The sequence below is a fragment of the Bufo gargarizans genome, chromosome 4 (assembly GCF_014858855.1).
Source record: "Bufo gargarizans isolate SCDJY-AF-19 chromosome 4, ASM1485885v1, whole genome shotgun sequence".
NCBI lineage: Eukaryota > Metazoa > Chordata > Amphibia > Anura > Bufonidae > Bufo > Bufo gargarizans.
This window is the reverse complement of record NC_058083.1, coordinates 37,476,879-37,500,516: the sequence shown is the minus strand read 5'-3', so window position 1 is coordinate 37,500,516 and position 23,638 is coordinate 37,476,879. Positions and strand designations below refer to the sequence as shown.

Here is a 23,638-nt window from a genome sequence, read left to right as displayed (position 1 = left end):
TGTGGCTGGGAAAGTTATTTAGTGTCCGTCAAAGCACATTTTTTGTTCTGGGTTGAAATACAATTCCCAATTTAGCAATTTCATAATTTAGTGGTTTCTGCTATATCAGAGCTATTTGAAATCTATCCCTAAAAGGGTATATAATATTCAAGGTGCACATTGGGTCATTCAGAATAACTTCACACACACCCGCTACTGTGTATTTCCAAGTCTAATTCTGTCACTAAACCCATACCTGTCACCCAGCGCCTAAATACTAGGCCTCAAATTTATATCCAGCTGAATTTGAATACAATACATTGGGCCAAATAATATTTTTGTTGTTGTGGTGAACGATAACAATGAGGAAAACATCTAGTAAGGGACGCGGACATGGTCGTGGTGGTGTTAGTGGATCCCTCTGGTGCTGGGAGAGGACGTGGCCGTTCTGCCACATCCACACGTCCTAGTGTACCAACTACCTCAGGTCCCAGTAGCCGCCAGAATTTACAGCGATATATGGTGGGGCCCAATGCCGTTCTAAGGATGGTAAGGCCTGAGCAGGTACAGGCATTAGTCAATTGGGTGGCCGACAGTGGATCCAGCACGTTCACATTATCTCCCACCCAGTCTTCTGCAGAAAGCGCACAGATGGCGCCTGAAAACCAACCCCATCAGTCTGTCACATCACCCCCATGCATACCAGGGAAACTGTCTCAGCCTCAAGTTATGCAGCAGTCTCTTATGCTGTTTGAAGACTCCGCTGGCAGGGTTTCCCAAGGGCATCCACCTAGCCCTTCCCCAGCGGTGAAAGACATAGAATGCACTGACGCACAACCACTTATGTTTCCTGATGATGAGGACATGGGAATACCACCTCAGCATGTCTCTGATGATGACGAAACACAGGTGCCAACTGCTGCGTCTTTCTGCAGTGTGCAGACTGAACAGGAGGTCAGGGATCAAGACTGGGTGGAAGACGATGCAGGGGACGATGAGGTCCTAGACCCCACATGGAATGAAGGTCGTGCCACTGACTTTCACAGTTCGGAGGAAGAGGCAGTGGTGAGACCGAGCCAACAGCGTAGCAAAAGAGGGAGCAGTGGGCAAAAGCAGAACACCCGCCGCCAAGAGACTCCGCCTGCTACTGACCGCCGCCATCTGGGACCGAGCACCCCAAAGGCAGCTTCAAGGAGTTCCCTGGCATGGCACTTCTTCAAACAATGTGCTGACGACAAGACCCGAGTGGTTTGCACGCTGTGCCATCAGAGCCTGAAGCGAGGCATTAACGTTCTGAACCTGAGCACAACCTGCATGACCAGGCACCTGCATGCAAAGCATGAACTGCAGTGGAGTAAACACCTTAAAACCAAGGAAGTCACTCAGGCTCCCCCTGCTACCTCTTCTGCTGCTGCCGCCTCGGCCTCTTCTGCTGCTGCCGCCTCTGCCTCTTCCTCCGCCTCTGGAGGAACGTTGGCACCTGCCGCCCAGCAAACAGGGGATGTACCACCAACACCACCACCACCACCTCCGTCACCAAGCGTCTCAACCATGTCACACGGCAGCGTTCAGCTCTCCATCTCACAAACATTTGAGAGAAAGCGTAAATTCCCACCTAGCCACCCTCGATCCCTGGCCCTGAATGCCAGCATTTCTAAACTACTGGCCTATGAAATGCTGTCATTTAGGCTAGGTGGACACAGACAGCTTCAAACAGCTCATGTCGCTTGCTGTCCCACAGTATGTTGTTCCCAGCCGCCACTACTTCTCCAAGAGAGCCGTGCCTTCCCTGCACAACCAAGTATCCGATAAAATCAAGTGTGCACTGCGCAACGCCATCTGTGGCAAGGTCCACCTAACCACAGATACGTGGACCAGTAAGCACGGCCAGGGACGCTATATCTCCCTAACTGCACACTGGGTAAATGTAGTGGCAGCTGGGCCCCAGGCGGAGAGCTGTTTGGCGCACGTCCTTCCGCCGCCAAGGATCGCAGGGCAACATTCTTTGCCTCCTGTTGCCACCTCCTCCTTCTCGGCTTCCTCCTCCTCTTCTTCCACCTGCTCATCCAGTCAGCCACACACCTTCACCACCAACTTCAGCACAGCCCGGGGTAAACGTCAGCAGGCCATTCTGAAACTCATATGTTTGGGGGACAGGCCCCACACCGCACAGGAGTTGTGGCGGGGTATAGAACAACAGACCGACGAGTGGTTGCTGCCGGTGAGCCTCAAGCCCGGCCTGGTGGTGTGTGATAATGGGCGAAATCTCGTTGCAGCTCTGGGACTAGCCAATTTGACGCACATCCCTTGCTTGGCGCATGTGCTGAATTTGGTGGTGCAGAAGTTCATTCACAACTACCCCGACATGTCAGAGCTGCTGCATAAAGTGCGGGCCGTCTGTTCGCGCTTCCGGCGTTCACATCCTGCTGCTGCTCGCCTGTCTGCGCTACAGCGTAACTTCGGCCTTCCCGCTCACCGCCTCATATGCGACGTGCCCACCAGGTGGAACTCCACCTTGCACATGCTGGACAGACTGTGCGAGCAGCAGCAGGCCATAGTGGAGTTTCAGCTGCAGCACGCACGGGTCAGTCGCACTACAGAACAGCACCACTTCACCACCAATGACTGGGCCTCCATGCGAGACCTGTGTGCCCTGTTGCGCTGTTTCGAGTACTCCACCAACATGGCCAGTGGCGATGACGCCGTTATCAGCGTTACAATACCACTTCTATGTCTCCTTGAGAAAACACTTAGGGCGATGATGGAAGAGGAGGTGGCCCAGGAGGAGGAGGAGGAGGAAGAGGGGTCATTTTTAGCACTTTCAGGCCAGTCTCTTCGAAGTGACTCAGAGGGAGGTTTTTGGCAACAGCAGAGGCCAGGTACAAATGTGGCCAGCCAGGGCCCACTACTGGAGGACGAGGAGGACGAGGATGAGGAGGAGGTGGAGGAGGATGAGGATGAAGCATGGTCACAGCGGGGTGGCACCCAACGCAGCTCGGGTCCATCACTGGTGCGTGGCTGGGGGGAAAGGCAGGACGATGACGATACGCCTCCCACAGAGGACAGCTTGTCCTTACCCCTGGGCAGCCTGGCACACATGAGCGACTACATGCTGCAGTGCCTGCGCAACGACAGCAGAGTTGCCCACATTTTAACCTGTGCGGACTACTGGGTTGCCACCCTGCTGGATCCACGCTACAAAGACAATGTGCCCACCTTACTTCCTGCACTGGAGCGTGATAGGAAGATGCGCGAGTACAAGCGCACGTTGGTAGACGCGCTACTGAGAGCATTCCCAAATGTCACAGGGGAACAAGTGGAAGCCCAAGGCCAAGGCAGAGGAGGAGCAAGAGGTCGCCAAGGCAGCTGTGTCACTGCCAGCTCCTCTGAGGGCAGGGTTAGCATGGCAGAGATGTGGAAAACTTTTGTCAACACGCCACAGCTAACTGCACCACCACCTGATACGCAACGTGTTAGCAGGAGGCAACATTTCACTAACATGGTGGAACAGTACGTGTGCACACCCCTCCACGTACTGACTGATGGTTCGGCCCCATTCAACTTCTGGGTCTCTAAATTGTCCACGTGGCCAGAGCTAGCCTTTTATGCCTTGGAGGTGCTGGCCTGCCCGGCAGGCCAGCGTTTTGTCTGAACGTGTATTCAGCACGGCAGGGGGCGTCATTACAGACAAACGCAGCCGCCTGTCTACAGCCAATGTGGACAAGCTGACGTTCATAAAAATGAACCAGGCATGGATCCCACAGGATCTGTCCGTCCCTTGTCCAGATTAGACATTAACTACCTCCCCTTAACCATATATTATTGGACTCCAGGGCACTTCCTCATTCAATCCTATTTTTATTTTCATTTTACCATTATATTGCGAGGCTACCCAAAGTTGAATGAACCTCTCCTGTGTCTGGGTGCCGGGGCCTAAATATATGCCAATGGACTGTTCCAATGTTGGGTGACGTGAAGCCTGATTCTCTGCTATGACATGCAGAATGATTCTCTGCTGACATGAAGCCAGATTGTCTGTTACGGGACCTCTCTCCTCTGCCTGTGTGTGCTGGGCCTAAATATATGCCAATGGACTGTTGCAGTGGTGGCTGACGTGAAGCCTCATTCTCTGCTATGACATGCAGACTGATTCTCTGCTGACATGAAGCCAGATTCTCTTTTACGAGACCTCCCTCCTCTGCCTGGGTGCTGGGCCTAAATATATGCCAATGGACTGTTGCAGTGGTGGCTGACGTGAAGCCTCATTCTCTGCTATGACATGCAGACTGATTCTCTGCTGACATGAAGCCAGATTCTCTGTTACGGGACCTCTCTCCTCTGCCTGTGTGTGTGCTGGGCCTAAATATATGCCAATGGACTGTTGCAGTGGTGGCTGACGTGAAGCCTCATTCTCTGCTATGATATGCAGACTGATTCTCTGCTGACATGAAGCCAGATTCTCTGTTACGGGACCTCCCTCCTCTGCCTGGGTGCTGGGCCTAAATATATGCCAATGGACTGTTGCAGTGGTGGCTGACGTGAAGCCTCATTCTCTGCTATGACATACAGACTAATTCTCTGCTGACATGAAGACAGATTCTCTGTTACGGGACCTCTCTCCTCTGCCTGTGTGTGTGCTGGGCCTAAATATATGCCAATGGACTGTTGCAGTGGTGGCTGACGTGAAGCCTCATTCTCTGCTATGACATGCAGACTTATTCTCTGCTGACATGAAGACAGATTCTCTGTTACGGGACCTCTCTCCTCTGCCTGTGTGTGTGCTGGGCCTAAATATATGCCAATGGACTGTTGCAGTGGTGGCTGACGTGAAGCCTCATTCTCTGCTATGACATGCAGACTTATTCTCTGCTGACATGAAGACAGATTCTCTGTTACGGGACCTCTCTCCTCTGCCTGTGTGTGTGCTGGGCCTAAATATATGCCAATGGACTGTTGCAGTGGTGGCTGACGTGAAGCCTCATTCTCTGCTATGACATGCAGACTAATTCTCTGCTGACATGAAGACAGATTCTCTGTTACGGGACCTCTCTCCTCTGCCTGTGTGTGTGCTGGGCCTAAATATATGCGAATGGACTGTTGCAGTGGTGGCTGACGTGAAGCCTCATTCTCTGCTATGACATGCAGACTGATTCTCTGCTGACATGAAGCCAGATTCTCTGTTACGGGACCTCCCTCCTCTGCCTGGGTGCTGGGCCTAAATATATGCCAATGGACTGTTGCAGTGGTGGCTGACGTGAAGCCTCATTCTCTGCTATGACATGCAGACTAATTCTCTGCTGACATGAAGACAGATTCTCTGTTACGGGACCTCTCTCCTCTGCCTGTGTGTGTGCTGGGCCTAAATATATGCCAATGGACTGTTGCAGTGGTGGCTGACGTGAAGCCTCATTCTCTGCTATGACATGCAGACTAATTCTCTGCTGACATGAAGACAGATTCTCTGTTACGGGACCTCTCTCCTCTGCCTGTGTGCTGGGCCTAAATATATGCCAATGGACTGTTGCAGTGGTGGCTGACGTGAAGCCTCATTCTCTGCTATGACATGCAGACTAATTCTCTGCTGACATGAAGACAGATTCTCTGTTACGGGACCTCTCTCCTCTGCCTGTGTGTGTGCTGGGCCTAAATATATGCCAATGGACTGTTGCAGTGGTGGCTGACGTGAAGCCTCATTCTCTGCTATGACATGCAGACTGATTCTCTGCTGACATGAAGCCAGATTCTCTGTTACGGGACCTCCCTCCTCTGCCTGGGTGCTGGGCCTAAATATATGCCAATGGACTGTTGCAGTGGTGGCTGACGTGAAGCCTCATTCTCTGCTATGACATGCAGACTGATTCTCTGCTGACATGAAGCCAGATTCTCTGTTACGGGACCTCCCTCCTCTGCCTGGGTGCTGGGCCTAAATATATGCCAATGGACTGTTGCAGTGGTGGCTGACGTGAAGCCTCATTCTCTGCTATGACATGCAGACTAATTATCTGCTGACATGAAGCCAGATTCTCTGTTACGGGACCTCTCTCCTCTGCCTGGGTGCTGGGCCTAAATTTATGAAAATGGACTCTTACAGTGGTGGGTGACGTGAAGCCAGATTCTCTGCTATGGGACCTCTCTCCAATTGATTTTGGTTAATTTTTATTTATTTAATTTTTATTTTAATTCATTTCCCTATCCACATTTGTTTGCAGTGGATTTACCTACATGTTGCTGCCTTTTGCAGCCCTCTAGCTCTTTCCTGGGCTATTTTACAGCCTTTTTAGTGCCGAAAAGTTTGGGTCCCCATTGACTTCAATGGGGTTCGGGTTCGGGACGAAGTTCGGATCGGGTTCGGATCCCGAACCCGAACATTTCCGGGATGTTCGGCCGAACTTCTCGAACCCGAACATCCAGGTGTTCGCTCAACTCTAGTTATGACTTCATGGAGCCGGTAGTAACGGATTCACCGCATGTAGAAATAGAGTTGAGGAATCACGTAGTCGTCGATACTATCAGGATCTGCTGAGTATATAAACTAGTACTAAGACGTTAAACATGAAGTATGGTTAGTAGCATCAAAGGTAGCCCAGGACCCATAATAGATAGGAGGCACGATTTTAAAAAACCACCGGAACATTCGGCGGCAAATAATATCGCACGTTCAGCATATCCTGGTGATACGAAACATATTTTAGGGTCAAGGATATCCGATCATAACATGCGAACATACATATACGAAATAATTGGAATATATGAATGGACATGACATCAGATAAATCGCGTCACCACTACCAGGAGACGCCGAGTAAGTAAAGTAATCAAACGGTTCACAGTATTTAACAACTTGCTCCAGTGACAGGCTAGTTAAACAAAAAAACAAAAAAACAAATAAGCCTTATAACATCCAATTAACAGGTAGCATTCTTGTAGGAGACGGAAGATATAAGAAAAATCTTAAAGTGTGACGATACTATAGGCCCTATAAAATCGCAGCTTACAAAGTGTAAGTTAAGGTATAGATGTTAGATGTTGGATAATACCCTAGGTGTCGGACTCGGGAGTTCAGAAGAAGTTACAGAGAAAGTTAGAAGGTGAGAGCGTCAGGAGGCATAAACAGAGACACAATACAGGAGGTAGGGGCAGGGATGAGTAGAAAGAAGAAACATAGGCTGATACTCAACCGACTTGACAACGGCTGAGGAGAAGTATAGAGTCCCGTTCTCAGAAGACGTCGGTAGCTATGCATCTCGGGGTAAGAGGATGGTTTTTCTTCTTCTCTTTTTGCCTTTGGGCATTGGGGGTACCTTTTGTTTCAAATGGCACCACTTTGGGGAGTTTCGGTAGTGCAGTAAGGTCCTGGACAGCGTCCCAATCCTCAATGTCTAGGGGGTTTATATCTAAAAGGTCAAATGCAGGGTCTAATTCCAGATGCGACTTGATGGTGATCCTCCTGCCTTGGTGAGAAAAGGACAATCCGAACGGGAACTGCCAACGGTAAAGGATCTTGTTGCTTCTGAGCCAATCGGTGAGGGGTTTAAGAGTCCTTTGCTTCTGAAGAGTCACTGGAGCACGGTCTTGAAAAATATTAATCAGCACCCCATTGTATTTAGCACCACCTGGCAGACAAGCTTTGTTTATTATAGCCTCTTTATCCTGAAAGCGGAGAAAACGGCAGATTATGTCTCTAGGGGGCTCATTGCCCTGCGGTTTCGGGCACAATGCCCGATGAGCTCTCTCGATTATTATAAATGCAGAGGGTTCCGGGCCCAGTAAATCTTCGCAAATCTCTTTCACTCTGACAGAGGAATCTTGAGAGGATTCTGTTTCTGGGACTCCTCGGAATCGAAGATTGTTACTTCTCCCACGATTTTCCTGGTCCTCCAGGGCATTGAACGCATCATTGAGGTGCGTTTGGCATTTCTGTAGGCTGATGGCTGTTGCCGACTGGAAGTCCAGGATTGCGGCCTGGTTGTTCTCCAGGGCCTCCACCCTGCCGCCTACATGTCTGACATCTTGCCTCAACGAGGAGAGTTCACTGATAAGCGGTTCCATTGCCCTTTGGAGTGCAGAGTCCAAGTATTTTCTGGAAATCCGAAGATGTTTGCGTTGTCTTGTGTCTTCAACATCGCTGCCGTCAGCTTGCATCTCGGCCTCGCTCTCCTCTGTTTCTCTACTTGGCTCCGGCGTCATTTTAGCTTCCCTCGCGGCACACACCGCTGCGGCTTTCTTGATAAACTTATCCATGTCGCCACAGTTCGACGGATGCTTATGGGGTAGGGATGGGTCCCCTGTTCTTTGCTGGCCAATCTTGCCCATATTTTAAGTCGAAAAACTGACTTTAGCTGATGAAGAGCTGGGTCTGAGCAGCAGAGCTCAAGCGCACACGTCCATTCCGGTCTGGTGCTAGCTCCGCCCCCATTGTTTTTTACCAGATTTTATTTTGTTGTCACCTATCCCACTGGGGTTAAGAACGTCAAAGCGGATGCTTTGTCGGGTAGCTTTCCCCGGGAAGGGGGGGTATTCGGAGGATCCAGGCCCGATGGGGTGGTTGTGTCTGTCCTTTATCCTGAACATGAGGCAGAGGTATTGGAGGCCCAGGGAGATGCACCGGATTCTTTTCCTCCAGGGAAGTTGTTTGTTCCTTTGGAACTACAGCACAAGGTGTTTCAAGAACATCACAGTACTGTTCTTACGGGCCGCCCTAGGAGCAGATCCATGGTTGATCTAATTTCTTGGAGATTCTGGTGGCCAGGATTGCGTAAATGTATTGAGGGCTATGTGTCAGCTTGTGAAACTTGTGCGCGTGCCAATGTGACACATACTCGACCTTCGAGATCTCTACTTCCCTTGTCTATCCCGCCCCAACTGTGGACTCATTTGCCCATGGACTTTATTACAGATTTGCCTAATTTCTCAGAGAAAACTGTGATTCTGGTGTTGGTCACTGCAGCAAGATGTCGCACTTTATAGCATTATCAGGTCTACCTAATGCTAAAACTCTTGCACAAATGTTTGTCGATAACATTGTGAAACTACACAGTATCCCCTCAGATGTGCTTGTCTGATAGGGGGACTCAGTTTGTTTCCAGATTCTAGAAGGCATTCTGTACTGACTTGGGGGTCCAATTGTCCTTCTCTTCGGACAGAGTGAGCACACTAACCAGAATCTGGAGACTTATTTGAGATGTTTTGTCTTGGAGAATCAGGAGTGAGTAGTCTTTATTTTTGTCGTTGGCAGAGATTGACTTAAATAACTGTAGGCAGGAGTCCACTGATAAGTCAACGTTTTTCAGAGCATATGGGTTCCATCCAAAGTTTGACACATTTTCTGGTACTGAGACTTCTGGTATACCGGAAGAGGAAAGATTTTCCTCTTCGATGTCATCTATTTGGTGGAAAATTCAAAACATTATTTTTTTTTAAGTATAAATGTATGGCTGACAAGAAATGTATGAGTGGTCCAGACCTTACAGTGGGTGATTCTGTGTGGCTGTACACAAGAAACATTAAGTTGAAGGTTCCTTCTTGGAAGTTGGGGCCAATGTTTATTGGGCCATATAAGATCTCTGCCATTATTAATACTGTTGCTTTTCGTCTTGAACTTCTGCAGGCTTTAAAAATTCATAATGTTTTTCACAAATCATTACTGAAAAGATATTTCGAACCTGCTGAACCGTCCTCCTTACCTCCTGCTCCTGTCGTGGTGGACAGTAATCTTGAATTTCAGATTGCCAGGATAGGGAACCCGTCGATCTCTTTAGTATCTCGTGCACTGGAAAGATTTTGGTCCAGAGGAAAAAATGTGGGTCCCTGCGACCGACGTTAATGCCAGTGGCCTTGTGAAGGCCTTTCACAGGGTAAATCCTGATAAAGTTGACCCTGGGTGTCTGGAGGTCACCCTTAGAGGGTGGGGGGGATACTGTGACGGTCCCTACCATGACAGAGGTGAGAAGATCTGAGAAACTGGTGGCACGTGAGGGTATATAACAGTCTCTCTGTTTTCTCCTTGCAGTGTTGTTGTTTGGTAATGACCACACCTCTTGTCAGGTGCAGCTTGTGGTCATTACTGAGGTCCTATTTAGTTCTGACTCACACTGCTTACCATACGGTTGATATTTCCTGCTGGTGTGTTGTTCCTTTGGATCTCCTGCTACTCCATTCTTCTTTAACCGCTTACCGCCACGCTAACGCCGAAAGGCGTCATTGCGGCGGCTCTCCCAGGTCACACTAACGTCGATTGGCGTCATCTGGCGTGAGCCGAGATTTCCTGTGAACGCGCGCACACAGGCGCGCGCGTTCACAGGAACGGAAGGTAAGCGAGTGGATCTCCAGCCTGCCAGCGGCGATCGTTCGCTGGCAGGCTGGAGATGTGATTTTTTTAACCCCTAACAGGTATATTAGACGCTGTTTTGATAACAGCGTCTAATATACCTGCTACCTGGTCCTCTGGTGGTCTCTTTTGTTTAGATCGACCACCAGAGGACACAGGTAGCTGTGTAAAGTAGCACCAACCACCACTACACTACACCCCCCCTGTCACTTATTAACCCCTTATGAACCCCTGATCACTCCATATATACTCCCTGATCAACCCCCTGTCATTGATCACCCCCCTGTAAGGCTCCATTCAGATGTCCGTATGTGTTTTACGGATCCACGGATACATGGATCGGATCCACAAAACACATACGGACGTCTGAATGGAGCTTTACAGGGGGGTGATCAGTGACAGGGGGGTGATCACCCCATATACACTCCCTGATCACCCCCTGTCATTGATCACCCCCCTGTCATTGATCACCCCCCTGTAAGGCTCCATTCAGACACCCGTATGTGTTTTACGGATCCACGCATCCATGGATCGGATCCGCAAAACGCATACGGACGTCTGAATGGAGCCTTACAGGAGGGTGATCAATGACAGGGGGGTGATCACCCCATATACACTCCCTGATCACCCCCCTGTCATTGATCACCCCCCTGTAATGCTCCATTCAGACATTTTTTTAGCCCAAGTTAGCAGAAATATTTTTTCTTTTTTTTTCTTCTTTTTCTTACAAAGTCTCATATTCCACTAACTTGTGTCAAAAAATAAAATCTCACATGAACTCACCATACCCCTCACGGAATCCAAATGCGTAACATTTTTTAGACTTTTATATTCCAGACTTCTTCTCACGCTTTAGGGCCCCTAAAATGCCAGGGCAGTATAAATACCCAACATGTGACCCCATTTCAGAAAGAATACACCCCAAGGTATTCCATGAGGGGCATATTGAGTCCATGAAAGATTGACATTTTTATCCCAAGTTAGCGGAAAGGGAGACTTTGTGAGAGAAAAAAAAAAACATTTCCGCTAACTTGTGCTTTTTTCTATGAACTCGCCATGCCCCTCATTGAATACCTTGGGGTGTCTTCTTTCCAAAATGGGGTCACATGTGGGGTATTTATACTGCCCTGGCATTTTAGGGGCCCGAAAGCGTGAGAAGAAGTCTGGGATCCAAATGTCAAAAAATGCCCTCCTAAAAGGAATTTGGGCCCCTTTGCGCATCTAGGCTGCAAAAAAGTGTCACACATGTGGTATCGCCGTACTCAGGAGAAGTTGGGCAATGTGTTTTGTGGTGTCATTTTACATATACCCATGCTGGGTGAGATAAATATCTTGGGCAAATGCCAACTTTGTATAAAAAAATGGGAAAAGTTGTCTTTTGCAGAGATATTTCTCTCACCCAGCATGGGTATATGTAAAATGACACCCCAAAACACATTGCCCAACTTCTTCTGATTACCGCGATACCAGATGTGTGACAATTTTTTGCAGCCTAGGTGGGCAAAGGGGCACACATTCCAAAGAGCACCTTTAGGATTTCACAGGTCATTTTTTACAGATTTTGATTTCAAACTACTTACCACACATTTGGGCCCCTAGAAATCCAGGGCAGTATAACTACCCCACAAGTGACCCCATTTTGGAAAGAAGACACCCCAAGGTATTCCGTGAGGGGTATGGTGAGTTCCTAGAATTTTTTATTTTTTGTCCCAAGTTAGCGGAAACTGATAATTCCACTAACTTGTGACAAAAAATAAAAAATTCCATAAACTCACCATACCCCTCACGAAATACCTCAGGGTGTCTTATTTCCAAAATGTGATCACTTGTGGGGTAGTTATGCTGCCCTGGCATTCTAGGGGCCCAAATGTGTGATAAGTAGTTTGAAATCAAAATCTGTAAAAAATGGCCGGTGAAATCCTAAAGGTGCTGTTTGGAATGTGGGCCCATTTGCCCACCTAGGCTGCAAAAAAGTGTCACACATGTGGTATCGCCGTACTCAGGAGAAGTTGGGCAATGTGTTTTGGGGTGTCATCTTACATATACCCATGCTGGGTGAGATAAATATCTCGTCAAAAGACAACTTTTCCAATTTTTTTTATACAAAGTTGGCATTTGACCAAGATATTTATCTCACCCAGCATGGGTATATGTAAAATGACACCCCAAAACACATTCCCCAACTTCTTCTGAGTACGGCGATACCACATGTGTGACACTTTTTTGCAGCCAAGGTGGGCAAAGGGGCACACATTCCAAAGAGCACCTTTCGGATTTCACCGGTCATTTTTTACAGATTTTGATTTCAAACTTCTTCTCATACATCTGGGCCCCTAAAATGCCAGGGCAGTATAACTACCCCACAAGTGACCCCATTTTGGAAAGAAGACACCCCAAGGTATTTTGTGATGGGCATAGTGAGTTCATGGAAGTTTTTGTTTTTTGACACAAGTTAGTGGAATATGAGACTTTGTAAGAAAAAAAAAAATCATCATTTTCCGCTAACTTGTGACAAAAAATAAAAAGTTCTATGAACTCACTATGCCCATCAGCGAATACCTTAGGGTGTCTACTTTCCGAAATGGGGTCATTTGTGAGGGTTTTCTACTGTCTGGGCATTGTAGAACCTCAGGAAACATGACAGGTGCTCAGAAAGTAAGAGCTGCTTCAAAAAGCGAAAATTCACATTTTTGTACCATAGTTGGTAAACGCTATAACTTTTACCCAAACCATTTTTTTTTACCCCAAATTTTTTTTTTCATCAAAGATATGTTGAACAATAAATTTAGCAAAAAATTTATATATAGATGTCATTCTTTTTTGCAAAATTTTACAACTGAAAGTGAAAAATTTCATTTATTTTCAAAAAAATCGTTAAATTTTGATTAATAACAAAAAAAGTAAAAATGTCAGCAGCAATGAAATACCACCAAATGAAAGCTCTATTAGTGAGAAGAAAAGGAGGTAAAATTCATTTGGGTGGTAAGTTGCATGACCGAACAATAAACCGCTAAAGTTGTGGAGTGCCGATTTGTAAAAAAGGGCCTGGACACTAGGGGGTATAAACCTGTGGTCCTTAAGTGGTTAAGCTAAGTGCATTTTTTTTTGCATTTTGTTGTTTGCTTGTGTTTGTTGTTTTCTAGGCCTCAGGGAGACGCTGGTTCCTTCATCGGGGAAGAAACCAGTAGTCTCATTCCCTGCCACCACTCCTAGGGCTTTCCAGGGTCTCCAGGGCTAAGGTTTCGTTGTATGAGTATTTCTACCTTCAAGGTCTACTCATATTGGCAGGAGTGAGGGAGAGGTCTAGGGATTCCTAGGAGGTAGCTTTGAGGCCTAGACTACTGTCTATTTCCTTCTGTGTGTTATCTGGTGTTTTCCCCTCCCCATTACCTGTGACAGATATGGGGGCCTTATCTGAAAGCTAAGAGGATATTTTTTGTACTAGCACACATTATAAGGTGGTATTTTATTGTACTGGCGCACATTGTAAGGAGGTATTTTTTGTACTAGAGCACATTTTAAGAGGGTATTTATTTGTACTGGCTCACATTATAAGGAGAATTATTACTACTGAGGGACTACGGTAAACATGATTACTAGTCTGAGCACAATGGGAGCATTATTACTATTGGGGGCACTGTTGACACTATGCACTCTGACAGATAATTATTTCTATTGGTGGGACTTTGAGGAACACTATTACTGTGGGGGGGGGGCACCATGTCACACTATCAGCTTAGCATAATAATTTTTAGAGCACATTATGTTTACAACACTATTACTGTCAGGGACACTATTTACTGGGTGCAGTTACTTTTTAGGGCACTGTGTGCCGATAATTTTTGAAGCGGACACCATGTCACAGCACGTTGTGGGTAGATAACTCCACACTGACCACAAGAGGAAATGTAAAAGGTACTATGCCTGGAAACTAGGGAAAGAGGGAAAAGGTCACCACCTAGTGAATCCCTAAACAGAGTCCTGACTACTATAAGTATGAACAAACCTTGATGGTAGGAATGTTCATATGCTGGAACCTAGGGCACTATCTGACCCTAAAGTGCCTATGTTATAGGACAAGAGATGACCTGTTCCTTCCCAGCTGAAGGAACAGAATACTCCCTCAGGCCTAATACCAAAAAGTAGGGGAAAACAACAAACAAGAAATAAAGGAAAGACACTTAACTCCAAAGTATGCAGACGAGCAGGAACTTAGAGGAGAACCAGACACCATCTCTTCAGAACCAAAAGGATGGGTGAGGCCAGACTAAATTGAGGAGATGGAATGACCACTTAAGCTACACCTGAAACCAGAGATGTGGTCATACTCAGCAACAACACAGAAACATATGGAAACAGAGAGGCTGTCAGCTCACATAATGCGCAGCCAGTCTCTTAGATCTTCTGACCCCTGTTACACGGGGGACCGTGACATATCATCTGTGCGGTACAAGTATTTTCAGGGGGACTGTTTCTGCAGTATAGTATTGGGGAGCACAGTGGGCACAGTATTGAGGTTGGCAGGATGGGGTGTTCAGAAGGTGGGTGGATGATGACAAAGTAGGAAACTAAGATGTCTCTGCAGACACAAGATATGGCTGAAAGAAATTACCATGGTGGTCTGGTCTAAAAGGAGAAGATTAAGAAAGAGAACATTTACATTAGATGAGACATCCCTGTAAGTGGTATGTTGCATCGTATTACCCTGTATGTTTTGTAGCGCTTTATGTAATGTTTTCCAAGTATGTATTTAACAGCAGGGCTGGAAGGAAGGGGTTAGGTTGAGATTTTGGTATTAGGGGAGGGTGCCATTAAACTTTTGCCTCAGGCAGCAGAAAGGCTAGGTGCACCAGCCCAAGCTGAACTCTTGCACTAGGGCCCATGAGCCTTTAGCCACACCCCTGACTCCATTACTGTCATAATATCTGCTGCATTTACTAGGGTGCAACCAAGAGGTCAAGCATATGGCAATATGGGGTTCTGGGTACAGATGAGCAAAGCTCTCAAATATTCGATTTGCATGCTTCGCAGAATATTGTAAAAATAATTACTTCGTCACAAATCATGTTTCTTTGCAAATAGCGGGTGCAATGACAGGGAACAGCGATCACCGAGCAAACATCAAGCATTCACATAGCTCCGTAGAAATAAAAATAAAATAGGTGCTTGGGTCTTGGGATGCAGCGATACAAAAATATTTTCTTCTTTTAAAAAAAAAGTTTTTTTATTGTGCAAAAGTAGTAAAATGCAAAAAAATAAATAAAAATACAGGTATTTGGTATTGCTGTAATCATACTGACTGAAAGTATAAAGCTATTGTGTTATTTATGCCAAAAAATACGATCTGCAAAACTTGTACCATCAAAACTCAGTGGAAGTATTGCTTTTTTCCCCATTTCCCTCCCAGACAGAGTTAATAAAAGTAAGGGTGCAGTCACACAACCATATGTATTTTTCCATTCCAAAAAATACGGATGGCGTCCGCGTGATGTCTGTGTTGCATATGTTTATTTTTGTTGAGGACCCATTGTAAAAATTGTTATTCTTGTCTGCAAAATGGGCTGCGGAATGGACATACGGGTGTGCTGTCCGCATTTCTTGCGGTCCAATTGAAATAAATGGGTGCGCATCAGATCTGCAAAATGCGGACCAAAAATATAGTCATGTGAATTGTAAATTAGGCCCAATCAGTAAGTTATGTGTACCCTAACATAGCTCCATTAAAAACTACATCTTGTCCCACAAAAAACAAGCCCTCATACTGCTACATAGATAGAAAGAAAAAAAAAAAAGTTAAAGCTCTTGGAAAGCGATGATAAATAAATAAAAATAAAAAAAAAGCTTCTTCAGTAAGGCCCAAATGGTTTGACTGAGTAAACAATGCAACACAAACAAGAAACGTTATTGGACGAGGTTTCAATTTTTTTTTTATTGCATTTTATTATTAAAAAAATACAAAATATATAAATGCAGAAAGAAGACCAAGAGCGGCCCACATGCCAAAACTTCGCCCATAGTATACCATCAAGTATTGTGGCTAAATAAGGGGGCCAGCTACAAAATATCCTGGTACAAGCTCCCAGGCAGAGAAAAAGACTTAAACAAATAATGGAGCTCAAAAAGTATGCGTAAAAAATATTGTATTTTATTAATCACAAATTATATAAAACGAATGTCACATTAAAAGGAAAAGTGGCAGAAGAAAACGCCATCCTGGCAGCACACAGGAATAATATGAGAGTATATTGCAAAATCATACATAAAACGTGTTTTTAAATATTATATGGCTATGTCCCAAATAATATACATGATGCAGCAATAACAAGTGTCAAATATCCATCATGACAATCAACACCGGTTAAATGGGAGGTTGAAGTAACATAGTACCAGGGAGCAAGATCACATGTATTCCCATACACAAAAATCCTAGAAACTGCTGCATGGAACTCACCCAAGATACTGTGTGCAAACCAGGATGGCGCTACCCCGACGAGTGTTTTGGCGTACCTTTGTCTGGACGAAGGCATGCCCAACCACTTATGTTTCAGGATGTAGACATGGGAGGACCACCGCAGCACGTCTCTGATGATGATGACAAAACTCAGGTGCCAACTGCTGCGGCTATCTGCCGTGTGCAGACCGGCAAGGAGGCCAGGGGTGAAGAGTGGGTGGGAAATGATGTGGAGGATGATGAAGTCCTAGACCCCACATGGAATCAAGGTCATGCGAGTGACGTGTGCAGTGGGGAGGAAGATGTGGTGGTCACACAGCCCCAGCCACACAGCAAAAGAGCAGGGTGCAAGAGCATAGTGGCCGTCCCCTAGCCAGTATGCTTGCTACTGGCCACCGCACCCAGGTACTAAGCACACCAAATCCAGCTCCAAGGAGTTCCCTGGTGTGGCAGTTCTTCAGACAATGTGCTGATGACAAGACAGCACGCAAACCACTCACGTCTTGTCGTCAGGACATTGTCTGAAGAACTGCCACGCCAGAGAACTCCTTGGAGCTGGTTTTGGTGTGCTTAGTCCCTGGGTGTGGTGCCAGGTATACAGGCATAATGTGGAGGATGATGAGGTCCTAGACCACACATGGAATCAATGTCATGCGAGTGAAGTGTGCAGTTCGGAGGAAGAGGTGGTGGTCACACAGCGCCAGCCACACAGCAAAAGAGGGAGCAGGGTGCAAAAGCAGATTGGCCGTCCCCTAGACAGTATGCTTGGTACTGCCTACCGCACACAGGGACTGAACACACCAAAGCCATCTACAAGGAGTTGCCTGGCATGGCAGTTCCTCAAACAATGTGCTTACAACAAGACGCAAGTGGTTTTCATGCTGTGCAATCAGAGCCTGAAGCGAGGCATAAATGTTCTAAACCTGAGCACAACCTGCATGACCAGGCATCTAAGTGCAAAGCACGAGCTGCAGTGGAGTACACACCTGAAAAACCGCAAAATATCTTAGGCTGCTCTTGATCCCTCTTCTGCTGCGGTCTCGGACTCTTCCTCTTCCTCCCCTCTGGAATGACAGTGGCACCTGCCACCCCGCAAACAGAAGATGTGGCAGCAACACCAACACCTCCACCACCGTCACCCACCATGTCCACACTGTCCCATGGAAGCATTTAGCTGTCCATACCCCAAACACTGAAGAGAAAGAGGAAGTACCCCCCTACCCACCCGCGATCCCTGGCCCTGAATGCCAGCATTTCAAAATTCAAGGCCTTTGAAATGCTGTCATTCTGTCTGGTGGAGACAGAGACTTTTAAAAACCTTATGGTTGTGGCTGTCACACTGTACGTGGTACTAAAGAAATTTAGTAAAGTTATAAACATTTTGTTCTTTGTCTGCAGCCACCACTAGAGGGATCATACAAGCTTCCTGTGCACAATTTATACATTAAACTCAGGAATACCACAGTATGCAGTAAGCTCAAAGTAGACATGATTTTATAATTTGACTCTATATCTAGGCAGGAGAGTTAGAGCCTCTATAGAGTGATCCCATCACATAACAATTGACCTCTTTCCAGCCTGAAAGCACTGATTACACATGTAGACAATGCAGGCTTAGAGCAGAACCTCATCAAAGAATTATGATGACATACAACATATCTCATGTCTGTGTTGGCTGAAAGCATAGTCTATGTACGAGATATGGCACAGATCTTATAGGTTTGGGGGGCATTTGTAAACCCCAGTGCAGGTTCAAGGTCCAGTTTAGCTCCAGGCGGTGCATTGAAGGTGAAGTTTTGTAACAGTGTTGTGAAGAACAGGAAGAGCTCCATTTTAGCCAAGGTTTCTCCTGCACAGCTACGTTTACCTAGAAGTAAAAACAGAAAGCATAAATAGAAGATTGAAAATTTGAGATTAAAATTAGGTGGAAATAAGATTTTATAAATATTTTCTATAAAACCACTAGATGTTAATTGGCGCTCTGGTATAGATTTTGCATTGGGAGCAAGAGCTTCAAGTTACACCATGTCCATGCAGTCAACCTTGTACAGGATCATACATGGATGGTGACTAGAGATGAGCGAATCAAAGCTAATGACGTGGAAAAATGTAATTCGCAATGAATGCAAATTTCCTCGCTCTTCGTGGTAACGAACCACAATTTTCCTAAAATGGTGGCTACACATGTGAGGACTGAGTACATGGGGCATGAAACTCTGGGAAAGCGGGATCACCCAGATTGACATGCCTCCATGCAGCGAAACAGCAGCCAGCCAGCCCTGTGATGTAACAGCCCTATAAATACAGCAGCCATTTTAGATTCTGCCATTTTCCATCGTTCAGAGTGCAGGGACAAACATGTAAAGGCGCTAGGGACAGCTATTGGAAAAACCTCTATGTTTAAAAAAAAACCTGAAAGAAGGATTTACAGTTTAAGTGCAGCGAAGGAATCATTTCACAGCATCTTAGTTCTGGTAGAGACGTCAGAAGGCGCTAGGGACATTGATAGGAAAGTGGTTTACAAGTGCAGGGACAGATTATTTGGGGATCCAAATAGCCATTAAACAGATCTGTTGTTCCAGCTTTTTGTTATTGGGCTGCAAGTGCTATGTTGGAAACCCCTTAGTGGCTTATATCTTAGTATCTTATTCACTACGACAAGAAAAATATATATACGCATTTCACTTCTGCAATTATTTCAGTTGAAACCGTATAGGGGCGTATTACAGTACAGCAAAAAATATATATATGCACTGCACTGTTGCAGTTATTTCTGGTCAAAGCATATAGGGGCGTATTTCAGTAAAATAAGAAAAATATATACGCACTGCACTGTTGCAGTTATTTCTGGTGAAAGTGCATAGGGGTGTATTTCAGTAAAAATATATACGCACTGCACTGTTGCAGTTATTTCTGGTGAAAGCGTATACGGGCGTATTATAGTGAAAAAGAAAAATATATTCTCAATGCATTTCTGCTTTTAATTCTAGTGAAAGCATATAGGGGCGTATTTCAGTAATATAAAAAATATATAAACACACTGCACTGTTGCAGTTATTTCTGTTGAAAGCGTATAGGGGAATATTTCATAAGAAAAAGGCAAATATATAGGCACTGCACTGTTGCAGTTATTTCTGGTGAAAGCGTATAGTGGCGTATTTCAGTAAAATAAGAAAAATATATATGCACTGCGCTATTTAATTGTTTTCTGGTTAACGTGTATAGTGACCTATTTCATTCCAACAAGAAATATATATTCTCAGGTCACTTCTGCAATTATTTCTGGTGAAAGCGTATAGGGATGTATTTAATTAAAAAAAGACAAATATATGCGCACTGCACTGTTGCAGTTATTTTGGTGAAAGCGTATAGGGGCATATTTCTGTAAAATAAGAAAAATATATATACACTGCACTGTTGCAGTTATTTCTAGTGAAAGCGAATATGGGCATATTACAGTAAAAAAAGATAAATATATTCTCAGTGCATTTCTGCAGTTAATTCTGGTGAAAGTGTATAGTCGTCTTTTTCAGTCCAACAAGAAAAATATATGCTCAGTTCACTTCTGCAGTTATATACACATTTCACTGGTGCACTTATTTGTGGCAAAAGTGTTCAGTGGCCTATTTCAGTACAGAAAGAAAAATATATACTCAGTTTACATCGGCGGTTATATGTGTTGAAAGCATGGCTGGTAGACAGCAGGGTGGTAGCAGTGGGAGGTCGGGAGCCAAACGTGCCCAGGGTAGAGCACCTGCTTTACAGCGGCCTACAGAGCCAGGAAGAAGTGGTGCAGGGGTTCACAGTAGCGGCTGTAGCAGTCATTCAGTGCGGCGGTTATATGTGTTATTTTATATTTCGGTACAAAAAGAAAAATGCATTCTCAGTTCACATTGGCGGCGGTTATATGTGTTGAAAGCGTTTAGTGGCCTATTTCAGGACAAACAGAAAAATACATTCTCAGTTCACGTTGGCAGGTATATGTGTTGAAAGCATGGCTGGGAGTCAGCATGGTGGCAGCAGTGGGAGGTCGGGAGCCAAACGTGTCCTGGGTAGAGCATCTACTTCACAGCAGCCTACCTGAAGTTATGGTTGTCATTGGTTGGCATCAGAAAAAAGGGGCTAACTATCCCATTCCTCGCCCTCTTGGTAGCAGTGGGCTGGTCCCAATTTCTGCCATTAAAGGCTAGAGCTAACTAGGCTAATGAGGAAGCACGAATATCTGCTCTCGCTCCAAGGGTCTTAAAGCCACAGAATCAGCTCAACTGTGAGGAAAACTGCTCCAGGGAGACTGAATGTCCAGGACTGTGGATAATCTTTGGAGCTACATTGTTACAGTCAGCGGGGTGACCAGCAACTAAAGATTCTCAGATCCTGCTGCAGGTGAGGGAGAACATGTTAAGACACCCATCACCATAGGACAGCCCAGACAAACCCAAAAGCCTGTATTTATTCAAGTGGACACCTACATCAGGTATTTGTTCATAGCCGTAGCAAAGAGAAATCAGGATGGAGAAGAGGATCAGGACGAAGATGAGAAAGGAGATGGCTATTGTCAGCCATTTTTCCTGCCACCAGAACTCATCATTTGGGGATAGAGACATTGGACCTTGTACAGATGACAGTTGGATGTACTGTAACTCATCCTTTGCACTCAGTAAAGAAAAACGTTTGTTGTTCTTCTACATCAGCCTGGTCCTTTCATACCACATTTTGCCACTACAACTCCCATCCTCTGCACCAGCTCCTAAGGGGCTCGCTGTGTGTGTATTCTTTATTTTCCACCTTTATTTCTTTCAAAAATAAGCAAATCACTCTTCAAAAGGAATCTGTCACATCATTTTCACCAATATAACTAACAGCATTGCCCACAGAATATTGCAAACGCATTCCAAAACCACCTATTTGCTTTTATTCCATGTCCAGAAAAAGCACTTTTATTCTGCTGAAAAGCAGTTCCCGAGTACCCAACTGGGCGGGCTTTGCCGTTCCAAGTGCAAAGTCTGCTCTGCTGGCACTTGGGAGCCATTTTTCTGTATAATAAAAGGGACATCACCAGCTGTGCCCAATTCTTTCACTTAAACTGTGCTAACGTAGAGGCACAGAAGCACGGACCTGGAAAGACACGGATGCTCTTCCATTTGCTTTCAGATCCATGCATTTTGGAGATTGCGGACCTATTAAAGTCAATGGGTTCGTACAGTGATGTGGAGTTCACATGGCTGGCATCCGTGTTTTGCAGACCCGCAACATGGGCACGGCGGCACCAAAGTCATGTGAATGTACCCGCAGAAGTGAACATTTCAGGTTACTGCATGCTCCATGTCTGAAAGTTATGGCAATAATAGTTTACACCTAGATCAAGATTAAAATAAGAATTTGCGGAAGAAGATTGCTATTTATCCCTGACACTGTCTGTGACAGTCACATCAGACAATCTCTTTAAACAGTCTCAACAAGCAAAGAATAGTTCTCAATTCACACTTCAGGCAAATCACACCTTGTGAGAAGTCACGCCCCAAACCACACCCCTTTTTCTACCTAACCAGTATTTTTGGCGGGAAAAGGTGAGAACTGTATTTGGGAAATATGGCATCCATCTAAGTTTTATTGAAATTTCCTGGATGAGTGTCAGACCATTACACATTTTTCTTATATTTTTTCATGGAGACTACAGTATTTTGGGCAATGATTAATTGACAACTCTAGAAAATAAATAATATTTCTAACCTGGTCAGCTGGTAGAAGTAGGGAAATTATAGAGTCTGACATGTGTATATACTGGAATTAGAACATGTGTCTTGAACTTATCAGCCACTAGTTGCTATAATGTTGAAACCATACAATATAAAGAGTGAAACCCTTTTACCAATGATACTATAAGTTGAATGAGATGTGGTCATCTGGACTTTCATGATGTGGTTACTCCCATATAAACATTACCTATTGAGAAGGGTAGAAAGGCCTCGTTCTTTTTGAAATTTCCTTTAGAGTCAAGAAAGTGTTCTGGATAAAACTCATCAGGTTTCGCAAAGTATGTTTTTTCTCTGAGTAGAGAGTGCAGAAGTGGGATAACAATAGTGCCCTGGAGGGAAAAAAAAACCCAGTTATGACATATAAACTTTATAGCGAAAATATATAAAGTAAAAATCAACAAAATCTACAAGTGAAACAACTGCCATGATACAACTGCAGATAAGTATATGCAGTGGCCACACAGGAGAGCATAGGATTGGTAGTCTGGCACTCGTGGTGGTGGGATCCTGCTTTTGCACTCTCCAGGTTGGGCACAGTGAAGAAGAGGCCAACTGACTCTCACTGGGCACAACCAAGTGAATTGTCCCCTGCCAGGTGGACGTGTTGTGATCAACATTCTGGTGATGTTCAAGAAATGGGTCCAAGGGCCGGTGGATTTAGTAAAACAATTAAGCAGTACTTTACTGAAAGTCTCTGCAGTCTCCACATACATTTACTTGTAAATGTACGCTTAGTTTCTTTAAAAGTTTCAAAAAGAACTAACTCCATGTGCCACATCCAGATGCATTCTTTAGGTATTGCTATGTCTCACTCTAGTCCAATATCTTCCCATAATGTGGGTCTACAATGCACACAACGAGGTATAGACCTTTAACAGACTAGCCATCTGCAACTCTCTCTCATATGACTAGAAATCTTAGGCCTTTTCACCTAGCTATGGAAGTGCTATGTTATATGCATGTTATAACTCCACAGACAGTCTTCCCCGTGCCAACAAATATGGCTGCTTAATTTTCTGCATAAAAATCTTGACTCACTATGGAAGGAATTTCATGAGTTTCCCCTTAGGCCCCAACTCTTTTCTTAAAATCCACCCAAGACTCCTGCAGACTGCTCACATCTCC

The 23,638-nt window shown here is 45.3% G+C and overlaps 1 protein-coding gene across 2 annotated transcripts in view; it reads right to left on the bottom strand.

Moving 5' to 3' along the window:
* Window positions 1-18,234: 18,234 nt before the first annotated feature.
* LOC122934192 (cytochrome P450 2C5-like) overlaps window positions 18,235-23,638 on the bottom strand; it is an 83,111-nt gene continuing 77,707 nt past the window's right edge. For both annotated transcript variants that reach the window (XM_044289474.1, XM_044289473.1), the window contains 2 exons: window positions 22,701-22,842; window positions 18,235-18,624 (listed from right to left, as the gene is read on the bottom strand). In XM_044289474.1, coding sequence (XP_044145409.1) covers window positions 18,446-18,624; window positions 22,701-22,842 — 321 coding nt within the window. In that variant the 3' untranslated portion in view covers window positions 18,235-18,445. The remainder of the gene's footprint in view (window positions 18,625-22,700; window positions 22,843-23,638) is intronic.